Genomic DNA, 27110 nt, shown 5'->3' on the forward strand with positions numbered 1-27110 from the left:
CACTTTCTCCGCCTCCAGCGACTCCCTGGACGGAGGTCGACACCCCCTGTGCTCCCGCACCCTCGACGAGCCCCAGGCCAAAGGCCACGGCAGGCTCGGGGGTCACAGCCGGGGGAGCCTGACCTCCTGCTCCTCTCCGCAACTCAGCACGCTGGCGCCCTCCTCCGCCACTGGGGGCGCGGCAGTGGGCGGGGCCGCGGGCCTGGGCTCTGCCCTCCAGCTCCACGCCCTCCTGAGCAACATGGACAGCCGCGAGTGCATCTACTCCAAGCTGGGCGGCCTGTACGCAGAGTCGCTGCGGCGCCTGGCCCTGAAGTGCGAGAGCCACTTCACACGCAGCCACGAGGAACAGCAGCGCTTCAGCGAGAGCAACTGGTCCCTCTTCAAGCTGACGCGCAACACGGCCTGCTGCCTGGCCGGAGACGCAGCGTACTACGCCGCGTCCTGCGCCTCAGACGCAGGAAACGCTTACGCCGTGAAGGTGAGCAGGGCAGGTTGGAGAGAAGCCATGTGGTTATAGAACTCGTAACGCTGTACTGTAGTTGCTTGTCACTGCACTATAGGAAATGTAGCTGCAAACAGCTGAGGTTCCTGTGGCTAACCCGGTACTGACCCGTGTGTTTTCTGTGTCTGCGGCAGATCTGTAAGGGCCAGTCTGCCGACAGCAAGCAGGCTCACCTGTACGGGCTGTCCGTCCAGCAGAGCGTGCCCCTCCACTTCAACCTGCAGCAAGACTGCGGCCACTTCATCGCCTGCGTGCCCCAGAGCATGCTCCCCGGCGAGGAAGCCCCGGCCCCGCCTGCCGGCCCGCCCGCCGAACCCTCGCCCTCCGCCCCGCCCGAGCAGGAGCGGGTGGTGGTGATCGCGCGGGAGGTGCCGTGCCAGACGGCGGCGGACTTCGTGAAGGAGTGGGCGTCGTTCCACCGCGCCCAACCGGAGGTGTACGAGAGGCGTGTGTGTTTCCTGCTGCTGCAGCTGTGCAACGGCCTGGAGCACCTGAAGGCGCACGGCGTGACCCACCGCGACCTCTGCCTGGAGAACCTGCTGCTGGTGCCCCACAGGCGCCCGGCCGCGGCCACCGACCCGCAGCAGCGGCGCCTGCCCCGCCTGCTCATCAGCAACTTCTCCAAAGCCAAGCAGCGGAGCGCCGACGACTCCGCCCCCGGCGGCGACTCCGCCCGCCTGCGGCGGGACCACGCCCGCCTGGCGCCCGAGATCGTCTCGGCTGCGCAGTACCGCAAGTTCGACGAGTTCCAGACGGGCATCCTGATCTACGAGGTCCTGCACCAGCCCAACCCGTTCGAGGTGAGCCCCGAGCTGCGGGAGCAGGACTACCGCCCGGACGAGCTGCCACCCCTCCCCACCCTCTCCATCTACTCCGCCGGGCTGCAGCGCCTCGCCCGCCTGCTGCTCCAGCCGGACCCCATCAAGCGGATCCACATCCAGGAGGCCAAGCGGGGCCTGCAGAGCCTGCTGTGGGGCCCGCGCAGGGAGCTCATGGAGCAGCAGCTCGGGGGCGGGGCCGGGGGCGGGCCGCAGCCCAGGCAGGATGGCCTGCTGAACTGGCTGGACGTGAAGCGAGCCCTGCTGATGATGAAGTTCGCCGAGCGCTCGCTGGAGCCTGAGAGACACGCGGAGCTGGAGGACTGGCTGTGCTGCCAGTACCTGTCCACAGCTCACCCACTGGCATTGCAGCACACTGCGGAGCTACTGTATGGCATTAGGGCATCACATTGAGCACTGTGTGTGTGTGTGTGTGTGTGTGTGTGTGTGTTAGTTATTTGCAGCTGATGTGTTCTCGATGCTCTCTCTTCTATGTAAAGACTTTTTTAAATACCTCTTGAAAAGAACAACAAAAGTGTGACCTTGGCTGCCAGCAAATGCACAACGAACGTTTGTTAAAAAAGTCACACGACCCCCGCATTGAACATCTCCGTCTGACTCCTCCCCTGACTCCTCCCCTGACCCCTCCCCTTTGTGAGGGGCTTCCAGTCCAAGCAGGACTGCGCCCACACGCTGAGCTCTGGGAACTGACTGCAGCCAGCCTATACTTGACACCGCTCCAGCCCTGCAGGGCAGAAGATGTCCAGGAGTGGGGGCGGAGCTAAACTCTGCTGCACGGTAACTCTCCAGGAACAGACGGAGCTAAACTCTGCTGGACGGTAGATTGCAGGGAGCCAGGAAAGAGCTAAACCCTGCAGGGTGGTAAATGTCCAGGAGCCTTGGGAAACAGCACACAGAAGCTCCTGTGAAGGGCCAGTAAAAAGCCAGAGTCTTGCTGTTTATAAACTGCCTGCTGTGTGTGTGTGTGTGTGTGTGTGTGTGTGTGTGTGTGTGTGTGTGTGTGTGTGTGTGTGTGTGTGTGTGTGTGTGTGTGTGTGTGTGTGTGTGCTGTAAACAGCATGCCCACATGCTGTGTCAGCAAATCCCCGCCACGGTGCTCTGCATGTCTGTCTGTGTATGGGTGTGTGGGTGGGTGCACGTGTGTGAACACGTTGGGGGGGGTGTCCCCAAACCGAAGCGCGAGCGTGTCCCCTCGTAAAAACGGCACAGTCCAGATGAAGAACGTCTCCTCCTCATTAACATGTGGCGTTCACTGAGCTCACTGCTTTTTAAGTTGATTTGAAATGGCCTGCTGTAAACCGGTCACTAGACTTAATGACGCTGCATCACTAGCCCCCTCTAACCCCCTCCCTGAGTCAGGCCCACGCCTGAAAAATGTGGTTACTGTCGCTTTTTAACATTAATGACCGAGCACTGATCGTTGAGCCTTTTTTCCCTCTGTCTCTTCTTTTTCTCACTGGCAATGTGAAACCTCACTGTAAATGTAAAATATGAAACATCATCTCCAAAAGGAGACAACTGGAATTTCACCAGGAGAAATCGCTATGGTTTAAAATAAAGAGACGAATTTGTACAGAATTTGTAATAATGGCAGGCCTGGCAGGTCAAACAGGTCATAGCTAGGTCAAGGTAAAGCAGGACTGCAGTGACATCAGCGGTATTTATCACAACACTGGAATGCATTTGTTTGTTTGTCACTGGAATGCCTTTGTTTGTTTGTTTGTTTTTGGTTGTCAGAGGCGCTGTGGTCGGATTGCAGGCTATGTACATGCTGTACAACCACAGCCTGTGAGCGCTCCCCGACATGCTCTGACTGCCATGCAAACGTTCGCACTGTAGTTTTAATCAGAGGATATCGGTGTTGTAACCCTACACAAACATTCACACTGTAGTTTTTAATCAGAGGATATCGGTGTTGTAACATTACACAAACGCCCTGAGCATTCATGTCTGTTATCTACCTGCTGTATACTGTGACTTTACCTACATTGACCAATAAACTGTAAATACCTTTTCTCTCATTCTGAATGGTTTTTTTTTTTTTGTTAAAAAAATATGTAGCTTGGGGAAGAGGTGCGTGCATGTGTGCACATGTTTGGTGGGGTTCAGGCTCCTGGTTCTCTTACTGTCCGTCATCCATACACATGCTAGAAGGTTCTAGAAGGTTCGGGTTCTCCAGCAGAACACAAGCAGCTGCTGATCTCACACAGCCAAAATCATCATTCTCACACGTCCCACCACACTGTGACCCCATCTTCTGCACCTCACTCACCTCCACCCTGTGCTCCACCCTCCACACAACCCCACCTCCACCCTCTACTCTCTACACTGTCCTCACCTCTCCCTGCACACCACACCATCAACCTCCACCCTCCCAAACCAGACCTGGGTATACATACAACCAAACCCTACACAACCCAAACTCAGACAGCCAAATTCATACAACCCATCCAACCATACACAAGCAGGCACAAACACACACCTACACACATATACACAAACACACCCGTCACGCCCCTGATCCCTCCATTGCTCTGCACTTTGTATGAAAAGCCCAGCCCCGCCCCTTTGACATGTTGCTATGGAGCGACAGCCAACGGAATGCGGCTCCATGGGAACGCAGGGCTCTCCCGAGCCGCCCCGCCCCCACCCCCGGACAAACGCCCCAGCCCGTCGTCCCGGTCGAGCGCCACCCCCCCGACTGGGCTGCCCGGGTCTCACTGGACTGAAACGCTTCACAAAAGGCACCGCAGGCAAGAGACAACAGAGCCCATTAAAGCCACTAATTACCGAAACCCGACTAAAGGGTTAATGTATCTGAAGTTTCAGGTGACGAGTTAGAAAATATGTCAGGAAGCAAGAAACTGAAGGATCCTTATCTCTAGGGAAGGAAGCTGCCACTAGGTTTGCTGAACTTTTGAGTACACTTAAACACAGAAGGAAATGTTCTGCAAAAGCAGAAGTGAAGCTTTAGTGAAGCTCTGACAGCCAGCACAGATGCTTGGTCTTTCCCTCTCTGCATCACGCAGGAGGTCAGACTGCTGGCACACTGAATCGCAGGGGGAAGTCAGTTTCATGTACAGGGTTTTACTTCTCACTTTTGGACAGAATATGGACATTCAGAATAAGAGCTGTGTTCATTACCATGGGAAACATCTCTGCTCGGACGCAAATCAATGCTATTGTTGTGTATCGCACGTCACTGACGCGTATCACAACAAGACGTAAAGGCAGTAGATGTGCACTGTAGAAAAGTTTTTTTCTGTATAAAATGTACTTCACGTGGTCACAATAAGTTTTATTCCAAACAGGTTTTATGTGTGAGGAAACCCACATTAGTTTACGCTGGTGAATGTACCTGTAAAGGATTAATTTGGGCAGAAAGAGAAAAGACTGCCCTTGTTGTCGACTTTTCCAGCGTGACTCCAGATATCCTCAGAGATCCTCTTGTCAGGTGTCATGTGAAAGTGAGACTGGTCCGAGACCCACCCCCTCCGTAACTGTATACATTACCGTGTGAAAGGGAAAATCTCCTTGTTCTCAGCGCTTTGATAAACATCGCACGGGCCTAAGTCATCGTTTCACGCATCTGCACGCTGGCAGGCGAGCATTACGCGTGCCCACGTCGATCGGAATCTTAAGTTTCACCTTTTCGACTCCGTGTGGGCAAGAGTGAGCAGACAGGCTGAACATGACTAGCCCTCCCGGATCGGGAGAGAGAACCTCGGGAGCTCACTCTTCACGCCCCGTTTTACTGCTGTGTCAATACACACAATGCGATATTAAAAGAATGTGTTCACCTTCACGGCATTTAGCAGACGCTCTTATCCAGGGCGGCTAACAAAAGCGCTTGGGCATCTGCTCGGAGAACGCATCCTACCCAGTAATAGGTAAGAGTCCAAAAACCGCTGAACTAAGATATCGCTAAATACTGACAGCAAAAAAGGAAAAGTTATAAGATGGGCATTGGTGTAGTACAAAACAACAATGAAGCCAGATGCCTGGGAAGAAGAAACATAGTAGTGCAGTTCAGGATATTACAAGACAACGAGACGTTAGTGATCATCACTGCAGTTGTGATGTGCTGACATGTTGTGTTTATGAGTTTTGTGGAGACTGGTGGTGTGTTGTGTTTCTACATTGAGTAACTGCAATTACATTAAAATTACATAAAACACTGGCGAAATAATATATTTTTCATAATAATATAATTATGATCTATATGAGCTGCGCCCATACAGTTAATATTTGACATCTTATTCCATGTAGAATTACAATAAATCATTTATAGCTCTGGTAAATATTGACTCTGGACTCTGTCTCTGGTTAACACTGACGCTGGTTAACACTGACGCTGGGCAATACTGACATCTGCTGGTCACTTTATGGGATTTTTTACAGAAGGGATTTGTATGAGGGGACGGGAACAGCATAAGATCTCAGTAGCAGTAGCATTTATTCAACACGACTCTGTGGTGTGTGTGTTTGTTTGTTTGGGGGGGCATGAACTTTCAGCAGCGGTAGCACTTACTAAAGATGAGCATGTGACAGTGAGTGCACACTGATGAGAACATGTATGGAGACAGCACATCTGATGTGTCATTCAGTCTAGGTTCATCTGAAGTTAAGCATTACTGTCCTAACCATATACAAACAGCTAACTGTAACCATTATGAATATGGCTTTTTGTCTGAAAAAATGTCCTCACAAAACTATTGTTTCGGATGGACGGACGGACGGACGGATGGATTCATAGATGGATGGAGCAAAAAGAAAAAAAAGACAATAAAAGCTAAGCAACAAGTAATATCAGCAGCGGTGCTGCTAGCGGTTTCTGACTGATGACCACGTTCACCTCCAAACTGCTCTCAGATCAGCTGCGCCCAGGCCCCTAGCGTTACATGACTAGCGCTGCGCGGTCACGTCGCTCACGACCGTGAACTTTAAACATACGTACGTGCTTCAAGTGAGAAACACGTCTCTCGGACTTACCCTTTTTTGTTATTTTACGACCGAGAAACGCTTCTCCACTTAATGACATTTTTAATGTGGTTACCACTGAGTCTTTCATTTTTACCACTAAGCTTAATGTTTGACTAGAAAGAAAAAAGACATTGCAGTCGAGATCTATTAGGGCACGTAAATGCATCAAATATGTACAACCACGCGTAAAATATCCCTAGCAATGCAGTGTCGATCAAAGATTCGTGTGAACAAACAAACACATGCATGTAATGTGTTAATTATACGTATGCGTATGCTAAGAGTCTCCAAGTGACCGTTTGCGTTTCGCTTTTTCAAAACAAGACTACTTGAACTGCCGGCAGCGAAACACCAGTCACTTCATTTTTATTCTGTCCTTGCAACTGATGATGCGGAGCTGTTTCAAAGCGGCTTCGCTTCCTCGAAGTGTTCTGCAGGTCTCGGTAATTTTCCATTCGCTACAATACCACCCCCCTCCCTCCCTCCCGCCGACACCCCCCCCCACACGCATCCTCTTTTACCTCCACTTGTTTTTCTCTCGGTAGCCAGCAGCCGCCAGCGGCTTTAAAGAGCGACGCCGAAGCCCCCAGCCTTCACTCTTCGGCCGAACACAGTCGAGAGAAGTCAGGCCGCCGTCAACCCTTCCGAGGCCGGATGGTAAAATCCAACCTCCAGCGGATACTGAACAGTCATTGTTTTGCTCGCGAAAAAGAAGGAAAATCCCAGTGTCAAACTACGATGGATGCTTTAAGTAGTAGTAATATTTGTGACTCGATTGGCAAGTAAGTAAGCAAAAAGCCACTGGTGGGGGAAGGGTGAGCAGTTAGCTAGGCGAGCTAGCTATATTTTCTCGAGCTCTGGCTATAAACTAGTTACACAGGAAATGTTTCTGGTGTGTTTTATCATTTAATTGTCAGGTATTTAGTACGCTATTTGGCAATGCTTGTGACTTAAAGCCAGAGACAACTCATTTTTATCTACCTAATGATAGCGAATAGGATAGTAACGCTAGCTGGCTAGCTAATATCCCTTGTGTTTAGGTAGCTGGCTAGTTGGCTAGCTGTCTGTCGTTATTTACAGTTATAGCTAGATAAATTGAACTATTTAAAGGTACTTCGTGTGCATTACAACAAGGGCATTATTTAATTTGGCCAGTCTTTATCTATGAACGGTCATGACTGAACAAGTCAGCTTAACTCATGGAATTTTATTATTTATTTTATGACAAAATTACGAGGTCATAGCTCTTTAGCTAGAAGCTACTCTAAAGGCCGAATTAAAGTGCTCGCTTAGCCTACTTGTCTTTGAATTTATAGATAGCTAGCTATGCTATCTACTTCTGTTCGGGACAGTTTTTGTAAAATGTTAGTTATAACGTTTGTCTGGATTGTAGAGTTTGGCGTTTTTATCTCTCACGAGGCCCTGTTCTTTCGAGTTGCGTCACAATAGTTCAAGTTCCTTGTGCTGACGTCAGGTGACATCATTGGCTGTGAAATTTTAAATGTGGATCTTTGGCACCTAAACTGCCTCTTTTGTTTTATGTACTGGTGTTCATTTGAATTTATTTAGATTTCTTTATGCATCTGATTTGGATTTTAGTGTTCCAAATATTAAATTATACTTTAAACCTTTTTAAATAAATGTACTTTTATTTCGCGAGATATCTACATTCTCAGACGGCTTGCGCTATAAATACGATAGTTTGGCGTGTCTGGCCTTGAACTGTCAGTGGGAACTCGCAATACATTATCATAATCTAACATCTGCAGAGATATGAGATGTATATATTTGTAGTGTTGGAGGTGCTGTTGCTGCAACAACCTTAAATGTTGATGAATGGAAGATTAAGTGTGTGTGTGTGTGTGTGTGTGTGTGTGTGTGTGTGTGTGTGTGTGTGTGTGTGTGTGTAGTCTGTCTCTGCGCTGTAGTAGTACCCCTGGTCCTGTGCCTCTGTGGTGCTCCTGATGTCCCTCTCCCACCCCTGAAGATCCCAGGTGGGCGAGGGAATGGCACACGGGATCACCCTCCCACAGCTCGACCGCTTTATGTGGTTAGTACACACATGTGCATAGACACAAACTCCCACTGTTTGTCTGCTCTGCATGGTTAGTACACACTCGCACCTTGACAGCTTTACACAGATATATTCTAAACAAGAATGTCATCATTTGCATGCACATGCCCATGTGTGTTTGTCTACAGTATGGAGCGCTTTTAGCAATAGAATGTAAACATTAGGATTACAAAAGACGTTGTGAAAGGTTGCGTTCCAAATGGTATGTACTTTGTGTATTATGCGTGAACTATGAAAGTAGTAAGTGTGTGTGTGTGTGTGTGTGTGTGTGTGTAGGACAAGAAGTTAACTGTGACTGAGCAGCCTGCAGGGGCTGGTTGCCCGGGGATGCTGCACTTTCAGAGCAGGCCCACGGCGTCGCGGGTTGTGTGCTGGGAGGCGGTGCTTCGCGGGGATGGCCTGTACATCGAGATCCCTCACGAGCCGCTCCCGGAAGGCAGCAAGGAGAGGTGAGGGGTCAACTATAGGTCATAGACGGTGTGGGCGGTGCCAGTGGACACTGAGAGATTGAGGACATAGTGAAACTTGAGACAATGCTCTAAAGTAGTGCCATGACCTGAGTGACTCATTACTGCCGCATTTCTGGCATTACTGATTGTACTTCAACAGGAATCTTGTTCACTCAATTCTTGTCTCTCTCCAGTTTTGCTTCCCTGCTGGAATTTGCTGAAGAACACCTGAAAGTTGCCAGCGTGTTTGTCTGCTTCTACAAAAGCAGAGAGGATCGTGGTATGTTCACCTGAGACACAGTTTATTGAGAGTTTTTCTTTAAGAGGTTTTGTTGTCCTCTTTAACCCCTTCCTTCTCCCCCCCCCCCATGTAGCTAAGATGGTGCGTACGTTCAGCTTTCTGGGCTTTGAGATTGTGAGTCCGGGCCATTCCCAAGTTCCTCCTCGACCTGACGTTTTCTTCATGGCCTACAACTTCGACAGGGATTCTTCAGATGAGGATTAAGTCCAGACCCCAAGCTTCCTCCCTTACAGAATTCTCCATCCCACATTTAATCTTTCCCATCTATTCTGCCCCCTTTTCCCACTTCCCTATAATCTCTCAGCTCCTCTGTCCACCATTTTTGATGTAGTCTATTCTTCCCCAACTTGGAAGAATTTCAGTCTTATTTTTCATTTTTGTTCATGTTTGTTATGCAGGACAAATCCCTTTGGCAGGGAACTATGAGCATATATTCTCACAGCAACAAAATATCAGCCAGTGTGTTTTTATTTTATCACTTAACTTTGTTTTTGAAAAGTAGATGGGGAATAAAGGCTTGAATGTACAAAATAAGGGCCAGTCAGTTTACATTTTTGGGTACGTCAGTTCTTTTTGATTGGCTTGTGCGTTTAAAGTGGAACCGTTTTTTAATGTTACTCAGTAATGTTGAGTCGCCGATGCACGTTTGACAGGACCCTAGAGGAACCCAGCCCCACCCCACGGGATCATGGGGGTAGTAGTGCCAGCGAGGCCATCTGAACATCGTCAGCCACAAGACAAACATTGGCACAAAGCTTCGGGGCCAGGGCTGGGTCCAGGGCACCTTCAACTGTTCTTGATTTGTGTGTCACTTTGTTAACCTTGTTTGGAACCTTTTTTGCTACAGTTTGGTTTTCATAAAGATAGCATTCCAGCTCTGCTTTTGTTTCCTGGTGGTTTGCAAATTTTTATGTACACTTAGTGGAATATGTTTGTGCTTCTGGAATAATAAAATGGTTAAAAAAGTTAAGTGAGTCAGTGTTATTTGGTGTGAAATCTAAAACGGTTCACTTATTTTATTTACTTGTAGGTGTTCAAATAATTTGTTAATAGTACTGCCATATGCTAAAAGATGCATCTATATACACCGTACAAAATGCAGAGAATGTAGTGGGTGTTCAGTAGAGTGCTTCTGCTTCGATAGTGTTGGCTTTGTAATGTTCATGTTGCTTTAGTTTAAAGGAAAGGTATCCTGGTAGATTTGATAAATAAAAAGCGTCGCGTTACTCAATTGCGGGGGTTAATCTTCTCATTGCTCTTTCAACCTGAACAGAACAAAGTAAATGCACAAAAACACGGTAGCGTAGACTGAATCGCAAAAGCAATTGTTTTTGTAGAATTGTTGGGTCGAGTTGTGGTTCTTCCTGTAATAGGAAAATGTGTGGACGCCTGCTTCAGTGACCACTGGAAGTTGTATTTTACAGTGGTGCGGTTTTTTCCACGGCGTCTGCAAAGCTGGTATGAGGGCTGGGTATCGTTTGGGTTTTTCCGACACCGGTGCTAAAACGATATTTTTAAAACAGTGCCGTACTTAAATGAATGATCAAATAAAGAGTTAAAGGCAACAATGAATGAATAAATAACGTCAAATAAAGGATTAAAGACATGAATGAATTAATAAATCATGTTATATACAGGGTTAAACCATTTAGCTTCGGGCACTTTAACCGTGTTTAAGGTGCAAATGATAGTCGCCTGCTGCCACCAAAGCAAGTTTACTGGCAGAGGCAACGTGACACGCAGTGATGTTTTGGTCGCCTGTAGCGTCCTTTTCGGATCACCTAAGGGCAAATATTGTAATTCATAGCTCGGGCATTTTAAGGAGTATTTGTGCGAAAAATAAAATGAACATGGTTTTCCACTTTCCCCAGACGCGGTCGATCAGGCAAGACATTTCCCTGTATACAGCACATCTATAAATTTGTGATTTTCAAGCAACGTATAATTTTAAAAAGCATGCCTTTCTTTAATTTGTTTTGTGCAGACAGGTTGAATCGTATTTAAAAGCCTTTAATTATGTGACAAACCACATTTTGCTGCTCACTAAATTTCATTTGGTCGCTATCTAAGAAAACATATTTTATTTGTTTGCCATTAAGTTGCCTCCGCTGACATATAAAACCTTTTACTCACAGGCCAACCACTAGGTGTCACTCGACTTTATAAAATCTTTGGCCAGTTTTAAGTATTTTCGCCAATGCTCTGATACCTGTAGTCAGAGGTTCAGAACTAGAAAAGATAGTATATACTACTTTATCTTTGATAAATTGATAAGTTTGTCAGGGTGGATTCCATACATTTTTATGTGATTTAGCTAAAGTCTGAAATGTGCTGTTTCTTTTTTATTTATTTATTTTTTTAATTCCTGCACCTTATTTCTACTTTTAATTAAGAAGGCTACGGCACTTTACAATTAAGCATGTTTGTCCAGAATAAGTGCTAACCTTTCCTTGTGTTATTATTCGAGACACGACAGTCTAAGATACCAAAACCGGTCGTCTTATTTTTACATGGTTTATGTCTTATAACGGGTAGATAACAGAGTAATTCTAAAATACGCGACCTGACCGTAAATATTTACCTAACACTCCTCGCTTTCTCTTTCATTCACTTAGCAAACAACCAAAGGAGCAATACGCCGCCAACAAAACAAAGCTACCGAACGGACATGCGAGAATCGGGCCTTTGAATGATGTGCGCCAAGATCGTGTCGGTTCGCCAGACCCTCGTCTCTGGATGTGTCAGACATGCGGGGGGGGGGGGGGGGGGGGAAATGCGCTCTGTGTCTTTAAAGGCAAATTTCTGCTGCCGTTTTTTTTTTTTTTTATTTCGCGAGACTTGCTTGGCGCCGTGACCCCATGTGAAACGCCTCCTGCAAGAAAGCGCTTTCTCCGCCGCAGAGAAGTGTGCATGGAAGCCTGAGCACTTTCTGGACGAGCCCCTTCCCCCCCCACCGCCCCCGAAACCGTCGTAAACAGAATTTTCGGTGCCGGTTTTTTTTTTTTTTTCTTTTTTTTTTTTTTTTTTTTTTTTCCGAGTAGCCTATCGACCAGCGGAACGATGTGGATCCAGATCCGCACCATTGACGGGAAGGAGACCCGGACCATTGAGGATCTTTCCAGGCTGACTAAAATCGAGTCTCTAAGGCTGAAAATACAGGAGATATTCAATGTGAACCCGGAACAGCAGCGCTTGTTTTATAGGGGGAAGCAGGTAAACGCATCCTGTCCTTGAGAAGCCTTGTTGGTTTGACGCTGCGCGTTTTGCCTCTGTTTTGTGCTCTGGGATTATGCAGCTAGGCTGCTAATGTGCCAGTCGGCTTTGGGGCTTCCTGTTTTGATGGGAATTCGCCAGCGGTTCTTGCGCAAGAACCGAGCAGCCACGGTCCCAAAACAGTGCGTGTGCATGCTAACTCCCGCGCACTTGTCTCGCGTGTTTGCTAGACATGGTTTTTTTTTTGGTTTTTTTTTTGCGAAGCACGTTAGCGTCGTGCTTCCCCGTTCGTTTCTGTCGTCTGTGTTTTTGTGAAACGGGTGGCTCGAGCGAAACGCGGTTCGCCGTTCAAAGAAACGGTGCTCGTTATAGACATGGCACGCGTGACAGCGGCTCGCTTATCACCGCCGCTGTCAATAAGTGCATTTTCTAAGCGCGTAAGGTGTCCTTAACGTAAGCTGCGCGCCGTGTATACGAATGAAGCCCTTTCTGCGTCCGCTAGAAGCCCCGCGCAGCTGTTCGCCCGGCAATAGCCCCCATTAATGCAGCCCGTGCACTGGTCGTGACGTCGTGTTGTTATTTTGGTTCGCCTCGTGCGATCATATCGCGTATTTGTTTACGCCAGGAGGACGCGTTCGGTTGCACGTGCTCCGCCAGCCAAAGCCGAAGGCGCCGTGTTTACAGCGCGCGCGCGCCAACGTCACACGGCGGACTTTAAAAAGGCAGAGGCGAGTCTTTTGTGCACATGCGTTAAACAGACATATCATAACAGCGTGGCTGAGGCGCCGTGCGTCGCGGAGATGTTCGCGTCGCCGTTCTCGCTCCAAACCGCGGTGCTACAAGTCGTTAGCGTTAGGGCTTGCTTGGATTAAGTGTTGGGATGATGTATAAAAAAATGACCGGGGAGTGTAATAGTATTATTTGTAATCACTGGATTGGTATATTTTGCGTTAGCGTCTCTTACAACTGTGAAAGCCCACGGTGACACAGTCATGCAAATTGTAAAAGGATCTGTAGATCTGGTATCAGTTGTTCATTGTATTATTATGATGTGTGAGCACTGTTCAGTAGTTTACTTTAAACCCGGAGTTTGCAGTAAATAATGTATTTTATTTTCCAGTACATTAAATGTACTGAAATAACCATTTTTGTGTTAAAATGCCATCTCTGTCGAAAAGTGAAATTATGAATTTGAAAGCCACGTTTCCCTAGTTCCATTGCAAAATGCAAAAACAAACCCGTGTTGACATCATATCAGATCTCTACATCATGCACACACACACTACCATCATACCACTGCATGTGCACACAAACCTGTAGAGAGTATGACTGGGTTTCATGTCTGTGCCTGTTGCAGGGTATTTACTCATTATGTGGTCAAAACACGTCACACCAAAGCCTAAGACACAGACCTGTAACACAGCTGTAACACCTCGGTAACACTAACAGATGTGGCAAAGCTGCTCCCGTTTGAATTAACATTCAGACTTTTTAATCTATAGGAATCAAGAGGAGTTAGGCTTGTGTTGTGATGCTGGTCTTGGTGAATGTATGCTGTTGTACAACACAGTGGAAGAAGTGCACTAAATCTTTGTATTGTTTAACTAACCTCTGAGCCACATCATGAGTCTATTGTAGTGTATTGTAATTGCTGTCTAATAAGTATATTACGGTAGACCAGTGCATCTTTGATCTGGTAAATGGCTGGCCTTCTATATTTTGCCCCAAATCATTTGTAGTTCTTGGATGATTTGAATGGCGTGTTGTGTTATTATACTACCCACAGAGCGCCCGTCTGCTTAAAACACCCACAGGACACCCCTTTGCACTTTCTAATTGGTCAAAACACGCATAAACCGCTCATCTTGGGTGTCAGAGTTTGGTCAAGATGAGCAGAGTGCATGGTGCAGAAATTTGAGCATCTGATTGGTCAAAACATCCACGTACCACTTGTTCACTTTTTGACTGGTTAAAACACCCACAGAACACTCATACTGAATGTCAGAGGTTGGTCGAGATGATCAGAGTGCTCAGGAAAGAAATGTAATTTTAGTTAGTGATGTTTGCATATTGCACCCTTCTGCAGTATCAACAAGGCAGTATTGATACTGATAAGGAAACATTATCTCTGTAGATGTCCCCTGAAGCAGTGTGGTCCTACCACATGTCAGTCTGGTTTACAGGGTGGTCTGTTTGGATTATTACAGAGTTCTGGCACATTTCACTTGTTTGTATTTAGCTAAAATAAATACAAACTTGTTTGTATTTAGCAGAATTTTTGCAATTCTGCATTCGTGAATTAAAAAAAAAAATTTCATCAACCTGACTAGTTTGACTAGGATTGAGATTAAGTTTGAATTCATTTCTTCGGTTATTTTTGCTGTTAAAAAACACTTTAGAGAAACTCTGTGTTCCACTGTGTCACAGATCGATGCGTTTGTTGTTCGGTTTCAAAAGAACGTGAGGCGTTGAAGGTAAAAGGGGAACGCAGGGCCTCCTCGTACCCCCAGTGCTAAAATGCAGATGTTGGCTGGGGTGTGAAGGCTGGGACTACTGTTTTGTGTGTGTGTGTGTGTGTGTGTGAGACATATCTGCAGCCTGTACACACTGCATGTAAAATGTCATCATTTACATTTGCATTCACGCCACTGTGTCACGTCCGTGTGTCTTTGTATTTTGTGCATGTGGTGTGGGTATCTGTGTGTGTGTGAGTGTGTGTATATATGTGTGTGTGTGTGTGTGTATGTGTGTGTTCTGTGGGTGTCCGTTGGTGTCTGTGGGTATGTGTGTGTGCATATGTGCCTGTGTGTGTGTGTGTGTGTGTGTGAGTGAGAGAGAGAGAGAGCAAGAGATAGAGAGAGAGAGAGAGAGAGAGAGAGAGGAGCACAATGGCGGTGAATTGAGAAAGAACACAAAGGAGCTTCATGACTGCCCTTAATCTGAACAATCAGCTGTGAAAGAAACATGCAGACACACACAGGCTGGCAGGAAGCAGCCAAAAGGCAGTTAATTGCTTCAACCCTGTAGTTCGCTGTAATGGATAAAGGAGCAGAACTGTCTTCAGTAAAGTGATGTACGTTCATGATTCGTGTGTTTGTATGTGTTTTTGTGTTTTGAGAATGGGAGTAACTGATTCATTGAGGAATTCATGTTCTTTCAGAAAATATATTTTATTAAACTAGTTTCCATATTGTTCCACCTTAATCATGCCAATGCATTTAAATTATGGTTAAATGAAAAAATAAGTGCGAAAGATATGAAGATATTGCAGATCATTTCTGAACTGCCATGGCTGTGCTTCTGGATTAGCCCACGGCGTCTGTTATTTTCTGGTCGGCGCTCACTGCATGTTCCTCGGCGGTTTGTTCAGCGCGGCGGAGGGAGAGGTTTCAGGTCTCTCTCCCCAGTGGTCATCTTGGGCTGTGTGAGCAGCTCTGTGTTGACGCTGTTCACTGGAGCAGTGTGACCGGGAGGAAGTGAAACGCCTCTCGGACTCGCACGGGCCACCAACCGCCGGGGTCACACGCAAGCGCACGCCACTTATCTGGTCAAATACACAGATGACCTTTGCTACAAAGTCACACACGGTGACCTAACCACGAATGGTGTAGAATCGTTTAGATATGTTTTCCTTTTTTGCCCTTGTGTTGTTAATAAAACAACACAGTATTTTTTTTTGTCAGTGTATGAGTGGCATGCAATAGTCACGTGAAAATAAGTAGGTAAAGAAAGAAAGAACATTATTGATCCTAAGGGGGAGGTTCTGGAGGGCATGTATTTAGTGTGTGAATGTATGGATGGTGTGTAATAGGCGTGTGACTGTGTGGGGGACGTGTAATAAGCGGCTATACGTACGGAGGACATGTAACAGGCATGCGAATATATGGAGGACATGTAACAGGCATGCGAATATATGGAGGACGTGTTATAGGCATGTATATGTATGGACAACATGTAATAGACTTGGGACCGCCTGGGCCACGTGTAAGAAGCTTGTGATTGTACGAAGGACATGAAATATGCGTGTAAACGTATGGGCTGTGGGTTTGACTGAGCTCAGCTTAAGGTTAGTGAGAGTTATGAACTTCATTGCCACAGAGGGGGAGTGTTTCTATATGTACTGGTCATAACTCCAAGTCCTGAACTCTGGACTGTCTATTTCTCCATCTGTTTCATGCTGTCCCTTATTCAATTGATTTCCTTCCTTTATATTCACTCCATGAAGAGCCTGTTTAGAGTGTGTAATGTTCAAGGTGTGTAATGTTCACTATGCTCCCTGGATTTCTAAACAAGCACTGCACACCACCCTCCCACCACATGCTTCCAGTCAGTTGATTTCTGGTTCCAGGATCAGTAGCTGTGCTTAGAACCTCATTGGACAATTGTCCAGTGTTGATTTAAATTTGCTCACAGAGCAGTTGAAAAGGCAACACAATAGAGAACCCGTTAATGGATCAATTTGTTTATTTATTTTTACAAATAGCAGCGTTTTTTGTGTGTGTGTTTTTGGGGTTTTTTTGCTAAAGAACTGATTCTGTAAAAGGTTAACAACCTACCGTCTTGCTCATAAACGGGTCACCTTCATGACAGTGCTCTCCCACTGAACCATTTCTGTCCTGTCTGTTCATTGGCTCATGGTCCCACTACCCGCAAGTGATTGGCTATTTTTGAAATATATACATTGACAGTTGGGTAGTTAATGTTAGTGTGTCAGAAGCCCCTTTGAAGGCATTTTCTTGATTTGGGGATTATTTGAAGGTTTTCTGCACCACATATTTTTACTTGGGGCATAGAATCTTTCTTAATATTGAATTTTATTAAATAATTAGCTATTCACTGTTACGCGTTACTTGCCACTGACATTTAATCCTATAATAAAACTACAATTAGTTAAAATTACAACAAAAATGCATGGCATTGATTCTTTATATGAAGCCGAGCAGCATATTTAGTGATGTTTGGGTACATCTTACCTCTGCAGCTGGACTACTCTCACGCGTGATGTGCGTATTAGCTTAATTGTGTCTGTGTGTGTGGGGTGGGTGGGTATATGTGTATCACCAGTCCAAGTACCATATGTGACCCTGCCATACGTTACCCTGTTATGTTACCCTGCCACGCGTTACCCTGTTATACGTTACCCTGCCACGCGTTACCCTGTTATACGTTACCCTGCCATGCGTTACCCTGTTATACGTTACCCTGCCACGCGTTACCCTGTTATACGTTACCCTGCCACGCGTTACCCTGTTATGTTACCCTGCCACGCGTTACCCTGTTATACGTTACCCTGCCACGCGTTACCCTGTTATGTTACCCTGCCACGCGTTACCCTGTTATGTTACCCTGCCATACGTTACCCTGTTATGTTACCCTGCCACGCGTTACCCTGTTATACGTTACCCTGCCACGCGTTACCCTGTTATACGTTACCCTGCCATACGTTACCCTGTTATGTTACCCTGCCACGCGTTACCCTGTTATACGTTACCCTGCCATGCGTTACCCTGTTATACGTTACCCTGCCACGCGTTACCCTGTTATACGTTACCCTGCCACGCGTTACCCTGTTATGTTACCCTGCCATACGTTACCCTGTTATACGTTACCCTGCCACGCGTTACCCTGTTATACGTTACCCTGCCACGCGTTACCCTGTTATACGTTACCCTGCCACGCGTTACCCTGTTATATGTTACCCTGCCACGCATTACCCTGTTATACGTTACCCTGCCACGCGTTACCCTGTTATGTTACCCTGCCACGCGTTACCCTGTTATGTTACCCTGCCATACATTACCCTGTTATATGTTACCCTGCCACGCGTTACCCTGTTATACGTTACCCTGCCACGCGTTACCCTGTTATACGTTACCCTGCCACGCGTTACCCTGTTATATGTTACTCTGTCATACAGTACCCTGTCATATGCTACACTGTTAAATGTTACGCTGCCATATGCTACCCTGTTATATGTGACCCTGCCATATGCTACCTTGTTATTCATTACCCTACCAGATACTACACTGCCATACGTTACCCTGTTATACATTATCCTACCATACGTTACCCTGCCATACACTACCCGGTTATGCGCTACCCTATCATATATTACTCAACCACACATTACTCTATCATACACTACCCTGCCATACATTACCCACCCATGTGCTACCCTGCTACCCAGTTATATATTACCCTGCCATATGCTACCCTATTATATGTTAAGCTATCATCTATCATATATTAGTCTACCATACGCTACCCTGTTATATGTTACATAGTTTCATCTGCCATTTGACACTTAATGTTGCCAAGAACCGCCTACTACTGCAGGGCAAGGAAATTTAACTGACACAAAAATCAACCAATCACAGTACTTCTATTTTGCCATGACATGTAGAAGGAGGAAGTTTTAAAAACACAAGTCACAAAATAAACAGTACCTCAGCAATATTGAAGTATACAATTGCTCAGTTGGATGTGCTGTATGTGTAATGCCAACAAAACATCTGGAAAGGTGTTCATGGTAAATGTTGGTCTGTAGCACTTCTCTCCTCGTTTTGGTGCCCACAGGCATTTTGGGAGTTCTGAATGTGATATTTAATCACCCAGATGCGATCTCCACATTAATCTCTTCATTTTTCAACATAAGCCACAGCTGTGCCTTTGTCTGTGAGGTACTTTCCTTGATCTTTCATAATTGGCAGAAAGGAACACAACCATCAAAATCGGATGACTCGGAAACCCGGAAAGTTTTTCACCAATAATTAGCACTGCCTGAAATATAAATATAATAGTCCCTGGGCAAACAAGCAGTGATGTCTCTTACTTATTGCTATCTGCTTTAATCAAAATTCTTGAATTACTTTTAATTATAAGATATCCCAGACCTCTTTCAGTCCCATGGATATATTTTGCTCTGACGGACTCATTTTACCTCACTGTATGCAGTGGTTCGCTTAGCCGGAACAACAAAACTCTGATTCACGTCGGACAAGTACAGAGCGATGCACTGCAGTGCATATACATGGGAGTGTGGATAGCCAGTCAGATTGCAGCCTGACGATGTGGCAAGGTTAACATACCATAGATACGAGTCTCTAGCTATGTCTGGGCGGGCCGTCTGTATGTCTGTATGTCTGTGTATGCTACCATTATACACTTACCCTACCATGTCTTACCAGATCAGCCTATCAGCTATCATGTGGTTAGCATGTTTGCCTCATATATATATATATATATATATATAAAATACACACACACACACACACACACACACACACACACACACACTGAAAACTACCATTGCAGGAAAAGGAAATCCTGTTATTCCCTTCTCTTATACACCCTTCCCTGTTATTCCCTTCCTTGTCATACACTACCCTGATATTCTCTTCCCTGTTATTCCCTTCCCTGTCATACCATACCATTATTCCCTTTCCTGTTATTCCCTTCCCCGTCATACACTACCCTGTTATTCTCTTCCCTGTTATTCCCTTCCCTGTTACACCTTACCCTGATATTCCCTTCCCTGTTATTCCCTTCCCTGTTACACCCTACCCTGATAATCCCCTACCTGTTATTTCCTTCCCTGTTACACCCTACCCTGATATTCCCCTACCTGTTATTTCCTTCCCTGTTACACCCTACCCTGCTATTCCCTTACCTGTTATTTCCTTCCCTGTTACACCCTACCCTGCTATTCCCTTACCTGTTATTTCCTTCCCTGTTACACCCTACCCTGATAATCCCTTACCTGTTATTTCCTTCCCTGTTACACCCTACCCTGATATTCCCCTACCTGTTATTTCCTTCCCTGTTACACCCTACCCTGATATTCCCCTACCTGTTATTTCCTTCCCTGTTACACCCTACCCTGATATTCCCCTACCTGTTATTTCCTTCCCTGTTATACCCCACTGTTATATACCCTACCCTGTTATTCCTTTCCCTGTTATACCATACCCTGTTATTCCTTTTCCTTTTATTCCTGACTTGTTATTCCCTTTTCTGTTATTCATTTCCCTGTTATTCCATACCCTGTTGCTGTATTTCGAGTTGTCTGCCAATGTCATAGATTGTCATCGGCAGTTTCTAAACTCATAGTCCGAGAGTGGCCCTGCTCTCTGGGTGGGAGGGATGGTTTTGTTTCCCACCCTTTCTGTTGAACAGTCATTATAGCCAATCACAGACATCTCTTGGGTCATGTATAGAGAATTAAGTAGTTAGTGCTCTCCTCCAGTGCATTCAGCTGTCCTGTGACAGTGCAGGAGTGGAGAAGACAAAGTTTCACATGTCTCGGAGGAAGCATATGGTTATCCAGGGTGCTCAGGAAAGTATGACCTCATGACAACATAACTGAACAAACTCCATGGTAACCATGGAATACCAGCACGCACTTATGTGTTCTGGTATTTGGGATTTGGTAATATATCATGAAGTCAACTTGATTTGGTCTGACCGAACCTTTAGAGAGGCAGTTGTTCATATATTCACTTGTCTAGATTGTAACGTGTTTCCCAAGTCAGCCTGGTTTTGAACAATGTATATAGCTCAAGGTAGCATTGTTCGATTTGCATAGATTTTGGTGAAGGTGCTGGATGTACGTGTAAGGCTAGGTGCAGGTTTACTTGTTGGACAGTGATACACTGAAGAGGCATCAGCCTTTGTGCTTGGGAATCTGGATTCTGGGTCCTGGACTCTGAACTATGGGGATTTGGATTCTGGGAATGTCTTTGTTTTTTATGAAATCACTTTAATTTAACCACAGGACATCTTTAAAAAGCTGTGAAGTGAATTGCCTTATAGTTTGTGTTATTTAAAAACATGTAACACTTTGGCCTTTTTAGATTACAGATTACATCGCTATGTTTAGGGTTCCTTTTGACAATACACATGTATAGTAGATAAAATAAGGGAAATGGAAATGTAAATCATTTCAATGATTTCTTATTATATTTTGAACCATCACTACGGACAGTTGGACAATTCAAACAGGTTACTTCTGAAGATCTGGAAGCAGTAAAGATGAAATTAAAGTTTGGCATATCAAGAATCATGTAGATATTCAGAAGAAAAGCAAAAAAAGGGAAATAAGAGTGAAAAATATGTCTTGGTCCCTGTTTATGAGGCAAAGTGATGCCACACAGCACAACCATAACTACTGTGGCCAAAAGAGTTGGGTGCAGTGGAACATAAATAAGAGGGTGTGGCCAAAAGGGTTGGGTGCAGTGGAACATAAATAAGAGGGTGTGGCCAAAAGGGTTGGGTGCAGTGGAACATAAATAAGAGGGTGTGGCCAAAAGGGTTGGGTGCAGTGGAACATAAATAAGAGGGTGTGGCCAAAAGGGTTGGGTGAAGTTGGTAGCTCAGTGGTACTCAACTTGTAATCGGAAGGTTGTCAGTTCAAGCCCCACCACCACCAAGTTGCCACTGTTGGGTCCCCTGAGCCCTTAACTAACCATTCAATTGCTAAAGTTATAGTCAGTCATAATTGTAAGTCTCTTTGGATAAAAGCATCAGCTAAATTCCATAAATGTAAATTAAGTGGAACTTAAATAAGAGGGTGTGGCCAAAAGGGATGGGTGAGCTGGAATATAAATAAGAGGGTGTGGCCAAAAGGTTTATGTGAGATAAGAAGTTGGTGAAAAGTCCCACTATTACTTAAATAAACAAACTGGTCTATAGCAGGGTTTAACTAAACAAACTGTGGTTTATAGCAGGGTTTAAATAAACAAACACTGGTTTACAGTAGTGCTTCTCAGTCCTCAGGGCACAGTACATGGTCCATACTTTTGCTCTCAACTCATCTGAATCAAGCCATTAAAGGAGCAATCGGTCATTTTTACCAGCTTAATTTTGCTAACAATATTTATAAAAGTGATTGTTTATGATTTTTGATTTTATCTTTAAAGTGCAGCCAAAAGGTTTGTGTGAAGTTTAGTGGTTAAGGTACTTGACTTATAATTGGTAGGTTGCTGGTTCAAGCCCCTCCACTGCCAAGTTGCCACTGGTGGGCCCCTGAGCAAGACCTTTAACTTTCAATTGCTCAAGTTGTACTCAGTCATAATTGTAAGTTGCTTTGGATAAAGATGTCAGTTAAATGCTATAAATGTGAACTGGAACATAACTAAGAGAGTATAGATAAACAGATTGGGAGAAGTGAGATGAAGAATCAAAATGCTTTGTAGTCCTTAGTTTATGCGAGAGCAGGTCCCCAATGTGGAAGCAGCCATGTTTAATATATATTTAGCACAGAATCTCTGAAACATCCAGGCCACTAGATGTCAGAGAAATGGTTTAATAATGTGAAGAAGAATCATAATGTGGAGAAGGAAAAAAGACTTATTGCACCTTTAATACCACTGAATACCTAAAACAGATGAGCGGACTGTTGTTCTACGACTATTCTCTCGCAGTGTCGTAATTCCACTTATCTGAAACCAATTTAAAAAAAAAAGTAATTTGTCAGTTTATACTACATAGTTTATGCTTTGTCACTACATCCCCTCGTCTGAAGCTGTACTGTGTCGAATGTAATGCATGTCCTAAAGAAACTCAGATCTTACTGTTCTTTGTTTTCAGTGTTCTCAGCTCTTCAGATATCAGTTTGTCAGTGTTTTCAGGCCTTCAATCAACACAAGTCTGAGAATACAAGAAAAGGCAGTAAAGCTCCACTTGAATTGATAACTTAACTAGTTGAATTCAAAGCACTGCTATTGTCAGTCGTTCCTGCTAGAAAGTAACTGAACAACAGAACTGAATTATCTATATTAACAGATAATATTAATAATCTATATTAACCCCAGAATCACTTTACAAAATGTCTTCTGAAAAGATAAGTAAGCAAAATAATCTAACAAAAGTTAATCAAAGGTTACTATATCATTTGTCACATTTCACGTTCAGGTGATTTTTTGCAATAATTCCTTTAGGACTTAAAAAGTGGGTGTTGATACAATATTCACTTGTAATGTTTTAAGATAGAATTTTACTGACAATTTCCATTTCTATTGCTATAAAACACTTGGATGGAAACATGACCAAAGTCATATGTCATCAATTAGACAGACCAAGGCAATTGCATGACTTTCACCAAGTTACCTAGCAACATACAATAATCACTTAAGGTAATAAAAAAACAAAACATTGACGTCACTAGCTAGACTAACAAAAACAAAACCCCAGCCAATTACTGCAAAGAAAAATTAACTGTAATTCGTAAATTACCGATATTTATTTAAAAATACAGCAGTATGGTGGCTGAGCATTTCTCCGTTGGCTCTGAACTATTTGAATTATATGAATTGCTCAAGATGACATTGTTTGATTTGCAAATAATTTGGTGAACATGCTGGATGCAGGTTTGTTTGTTGAACTGTTGATATACTGAGGAGGAATCCAGCTGTGGACTTGGCATTCTGGACTGGGTCCTGGGCTTTTGCCTGGGATCTGTACTTTGCGCTCTGAGCTAGGTTCTGGATGCTGGGCTCTGAGCTCTGGGTTCTCAACTTTGGGCCCTGAGCTTTGAGTTCTGGACATTGGGTTCTGGTCTGAGCTCTGGCCTGGGTTCTGAATGCTGGGCTCTGAGCTCTGGGATCTGGACTCTGGGCTCTGAGCTCTGGATTCTGGACTGTGGGTTCTGAATTCTGGGTTCTGGATGCTGAGCTCTGGATTCTGCACTCTGAGCGGTGGGTTCTAGACTCTGGATTATGGAGTTCTAGACTTTGGACCTTGGCCTCTTGCCTCTGAACTCTGGGCTCAGGGCTTCTTCTCTTCTTCAGGAGTTTGTGTGTAAATAAGTCCTTACTTAACAGGTCTGCTTTTCCATTTTCTCATATTCCTCAGCACAAAATGCCCAGTGGATCCATAAACAGGCTGTTAAGTAATCAGTGTTGCAAGGAATTCAATTAGCATTTTAGTTTTAGTAGTGATCTGTGTTTTCTTGTAGAAGATTGCCATTGCTGGGGATGTAGTGCCCAATTTTTATATTTCACACTGCTGCACTCCATCATAGTTTATTTTTTATGTGGTACTTTTGTTGACAGAAGCGCTTTTGCATTTTACTGCATTGATTTTCTGTTCTGCATTCATTATTAGGAATCAGTTGTGAACATCCAAAGATGAAAGTAACCAGTGTCTGCTGTCAAATCCCTTTGGACTCAGCCACACTTTTCCCACCACATGAGCTGCAGGTGGTTTTTGGCTGCGCGCTTTTAGAATTTTGATGAGGTTCAAGAAGTTAATATCCCCCTATTGTTAGAATCGATTATGTGGCATTATTACATCCTGATTGGATGGCCTAGTCATCTGCTGTTCGGAACACGCCCGTGTAGTGGCCCTTACTGTCTGCCTGACCTTCGTAACATGGTTATCCGTCAGGTCTGCTTGCCGTCCGTCTCTTCCCTGTCTCTCGGAGGAGACATCAAAGAAAGAAGCAGTGCTAAATATCCCCATTAAGAGCAGATGCTGTTACGCTCGGATGGTGATTGCAGTTGTCTTGCCGTCGAGAGCTGTGATTGGCAGAAGTGGGTTTGCAAGTGTGGATTGGCCACGTTGTTCAAGGTGTCCGTTCAGGCTGAAGCCCTGTTTGTAGTCTCCCAGTCTTGCACCAAAACAAAGGTGTAGGCAAAGCATAAAGGCCTGGTTGGTATCTAAGGTGTTACAGAGTGTAACTGTATAAAGCTGTAAACCTGAGTCCCCATTGTGTGTGTGTGTGTGTGTGTGTGTGTGTGTGTGTGTGTGTGTAATAATAGTAATTTTCATATGATTATTCCTAAAATGCAGACAAAACAAGAGTGGAGTCAGATTTCAGATTCTTAGAGCAGTATAGGAAAAGACATCCTTGTTCCTGTTGAGTCCACACCACTCATTAGTTACTGTAGATATGGAAAAAAAAAAAAAGATTTAGCAGAGACAATGGAGCATGTCAGCAGTTTTCATCATTAATTGTGTGGTTGTGTTTTTTGTCTGTGTGTGTTTGTGTGTGTGGGGCATCCTTCCTGACGTTTTTCTGATGTGCGTGGTTCCTCGTGATCTTTAAAATGGCGGCCGCTCCTACCGAGGTTCTGAAAAATACGGTCGCGTGGAAACGAAGCCCTCTCGGCGTCACGTCTGAGCCCTGTGTTTGTTTAACCGGGGTAGCCGCAGCAGTGGCGTTTAGTACAGGCAGTCTGGAATGTGGTCAAGGTGCTGGTTTGCCCAACAGAAGGGCTAAAAACCAGGGAATAAAAATTCATAAACGGGCGCATTGATGTCAAGGACGCTATTAAGAGAAGAATCGATTTGGTTTAGACAAGCAAGGCGAGTTGGTGTAGACAGCGACACTCCTGATGGTGTGTGCTGTTTTTTTTTTTCCCACCATGCGGGTTGTTGATTAGAATGCGACCTATTTTTCTCTCACTCTCTCTCTCTCTCTCTGTCTGTCTCTCTCTCTCTCTCTCTCTCTCTCTCTCTCTCTCTCGCTTGTTGGCGGAGGAGCAGTGGGGGAGGGGAGGGTAAGGCGGAGTGATCTGTTTGCCCGAGCGGAGTGGGGCGTCTCCTCACGTTTCCCAGAGTTCCAGAGGGCTGGGTGGGTGCAGCAGCAACGCTTTTCGCCCGTCCAGCTGAGCTGCCTCCCAGAACGGCGTCCACACGCACGCAAACGCGCGCGTACAAACACTCACGCGAACACGCACTCATTGACGCAAGCACGCTCTTCGGCCTCGTTTGTACCAAACAAACAACACACACACACACACACACTCTTAGGACACTCTTATACAACATGGCACAAGAACATTTGTTCAAAAACGTGCACACGTACTAAAACACACATTTTCCTATCACACACCGACACACACACACACACACACGCACGCACGCACAGGCTCGCTGATTCAGAACCAATGAGCCACTTAGCAGTCTGTCTTAACACTTCCTGACGGTGCAACGCCTTCTTAAAGGTTCGCGGATTTGACACTGTCTTACCGTGCAGGGTGGGCACGACAGCCGTGGACCACAGCCAGCAGGCAGGCCCACAAAATGGAGCAGAGCTCCCACCCTGTCCGCCATTTTGGGCTCTACTCCCTGGACCGTGGTACGATCTGCTGAAAGCACTCCGACCTGCTCCCGTCACTGCGTGTTAACTCTTTCAGGACCACGGTGTGGTTGGAATGTCACAGAGACTTCTGTTGATGATGTCGCAATGGTAACTAGCCATTTGTGACTTCGGATAACAATTCAATTCTAACGTGTAGAGAATTTATTGTTAAGAAGCTCCTTCATGAGAGGTTGGTCATTGGTTTGTTGTTAAGGACCTCCTCTGCGAGAGGGTCGGTAGTTGGTTTGTGAAGGACCTCTTCTGTGACAGGATTTGTGGTTGCGATGTGTCACTCTGGCCCTTGTGAGCTCACAGAGGAGACCGTCATCTCACCCTGCCTCCATTTCAGAGCACAAACGCCTCCATGTTTCTGAACAGGACGAAGCCGCACATACAACGTTAGAGACCGACGGTCATACTAGCCTTCACTGCCTCGAAAATAAACACACACACACACACACACACATACATAAGCAAAAACGCAGACACTCCTGCACACACCCACACACGCATACACACACACATGCACACACGTTTGCCGTTCCACATGTGGTTGCTTTTGACTGGGCTTTCCAAATATTTCCCCACTGAAGCGTTCAGTTGCTCAGTTAGTAGATGATGTCTTTCTTTCCACGTTAAAGCAAGCGAGAAGATCCTTCTAAA

General features: G+C 45.4%; 3 protein-coding genes across 5 annotated transcripts in view; all 3 read left to right on the forward strand.

The window, feature by feature from the left end:
- The window catches only part of prag1 (PEAK1 related, kinase-activating pseudokinase 1), a 24679-nt gene extending 21314 nt beyond the window's left edge, over positions 1 to 3365 (forward strand). For all 3 annotated transcript variants that reach the window (XM_081704463.1, XM_035521395.2, XM_081704464.1), the window contains exons 5-6: positions 1 to 481; positions 640 to 3365. The exon at positions 1 to 481 is cut by the window's left edge and continues 316 nt beyond it. In XM_081704463.1, the coding sequence (XP_081560589.1) occupies positions 1 to 481; positions 640 to 1737 (1579 nt within the window). In that variant the 3' untranslated portion in view covers positions 1738 to 3365. The remainder of the gene's footprint in view (positions 482 to 639) is intronic.
- Positions 3366 to 6872: 3507 nt separating this feature from the next.
- oaz1b (ornithine decarboxylase antizyme 1b) lies at positions 6873 to 10121 on the forward strand. Its single transcript, XM_035521452.2, is given in 6 exon segments — positions 6873 to 7109; positions 8238 to 8289; positions 8291 to 8377; positions 8678 to 8850; positions 9045 to 9130; positions 9225 to 10121. Coding segments are annotated over 6 exon segments (657 nt in total). The 5' UTR covers positions 6873 to 6981; the 3' UTR covers positions 9356 to 10121.
- A 1842-nt stretch (positions 10122 to 11963) lies between these two features.
- The window catches only part of uhrf2 (ubiquitin like with PHD and ring finger domains 2), a 56635-nt gene continuing 41488 nt past the window's right edge, over positions 11964 to 27110 (forward strand). The window contains exon 1 of the mRNA XM_027023261.3: positions 11964 to 12364. Coding sequence (XP_026879062.2) covers positions 12212 to 12364 — 153 coding nt within the window. The 5' untranslated portion in view covers positions 11964 to 12211. The remainder of the gene's footprint in view (positions 12365 to 27110) is intronic.

Source organism: Electrophorus electricus, chromosome 21, assembly GCF_041902795.1.
Source record: "Electrophorus electricus isolate QZ-2024a chromosome 21, ASM4190279v1, whole genome shotgun sequence".
In the NCBI taxonomy this organism is placed as follows: domain Eukaryota; kingdom Metazoa; phylum Chordata; class Actinopteri; order Gymnotiformes; family Gymnotidae; genus Electrophorus; species Electrophorus electricus.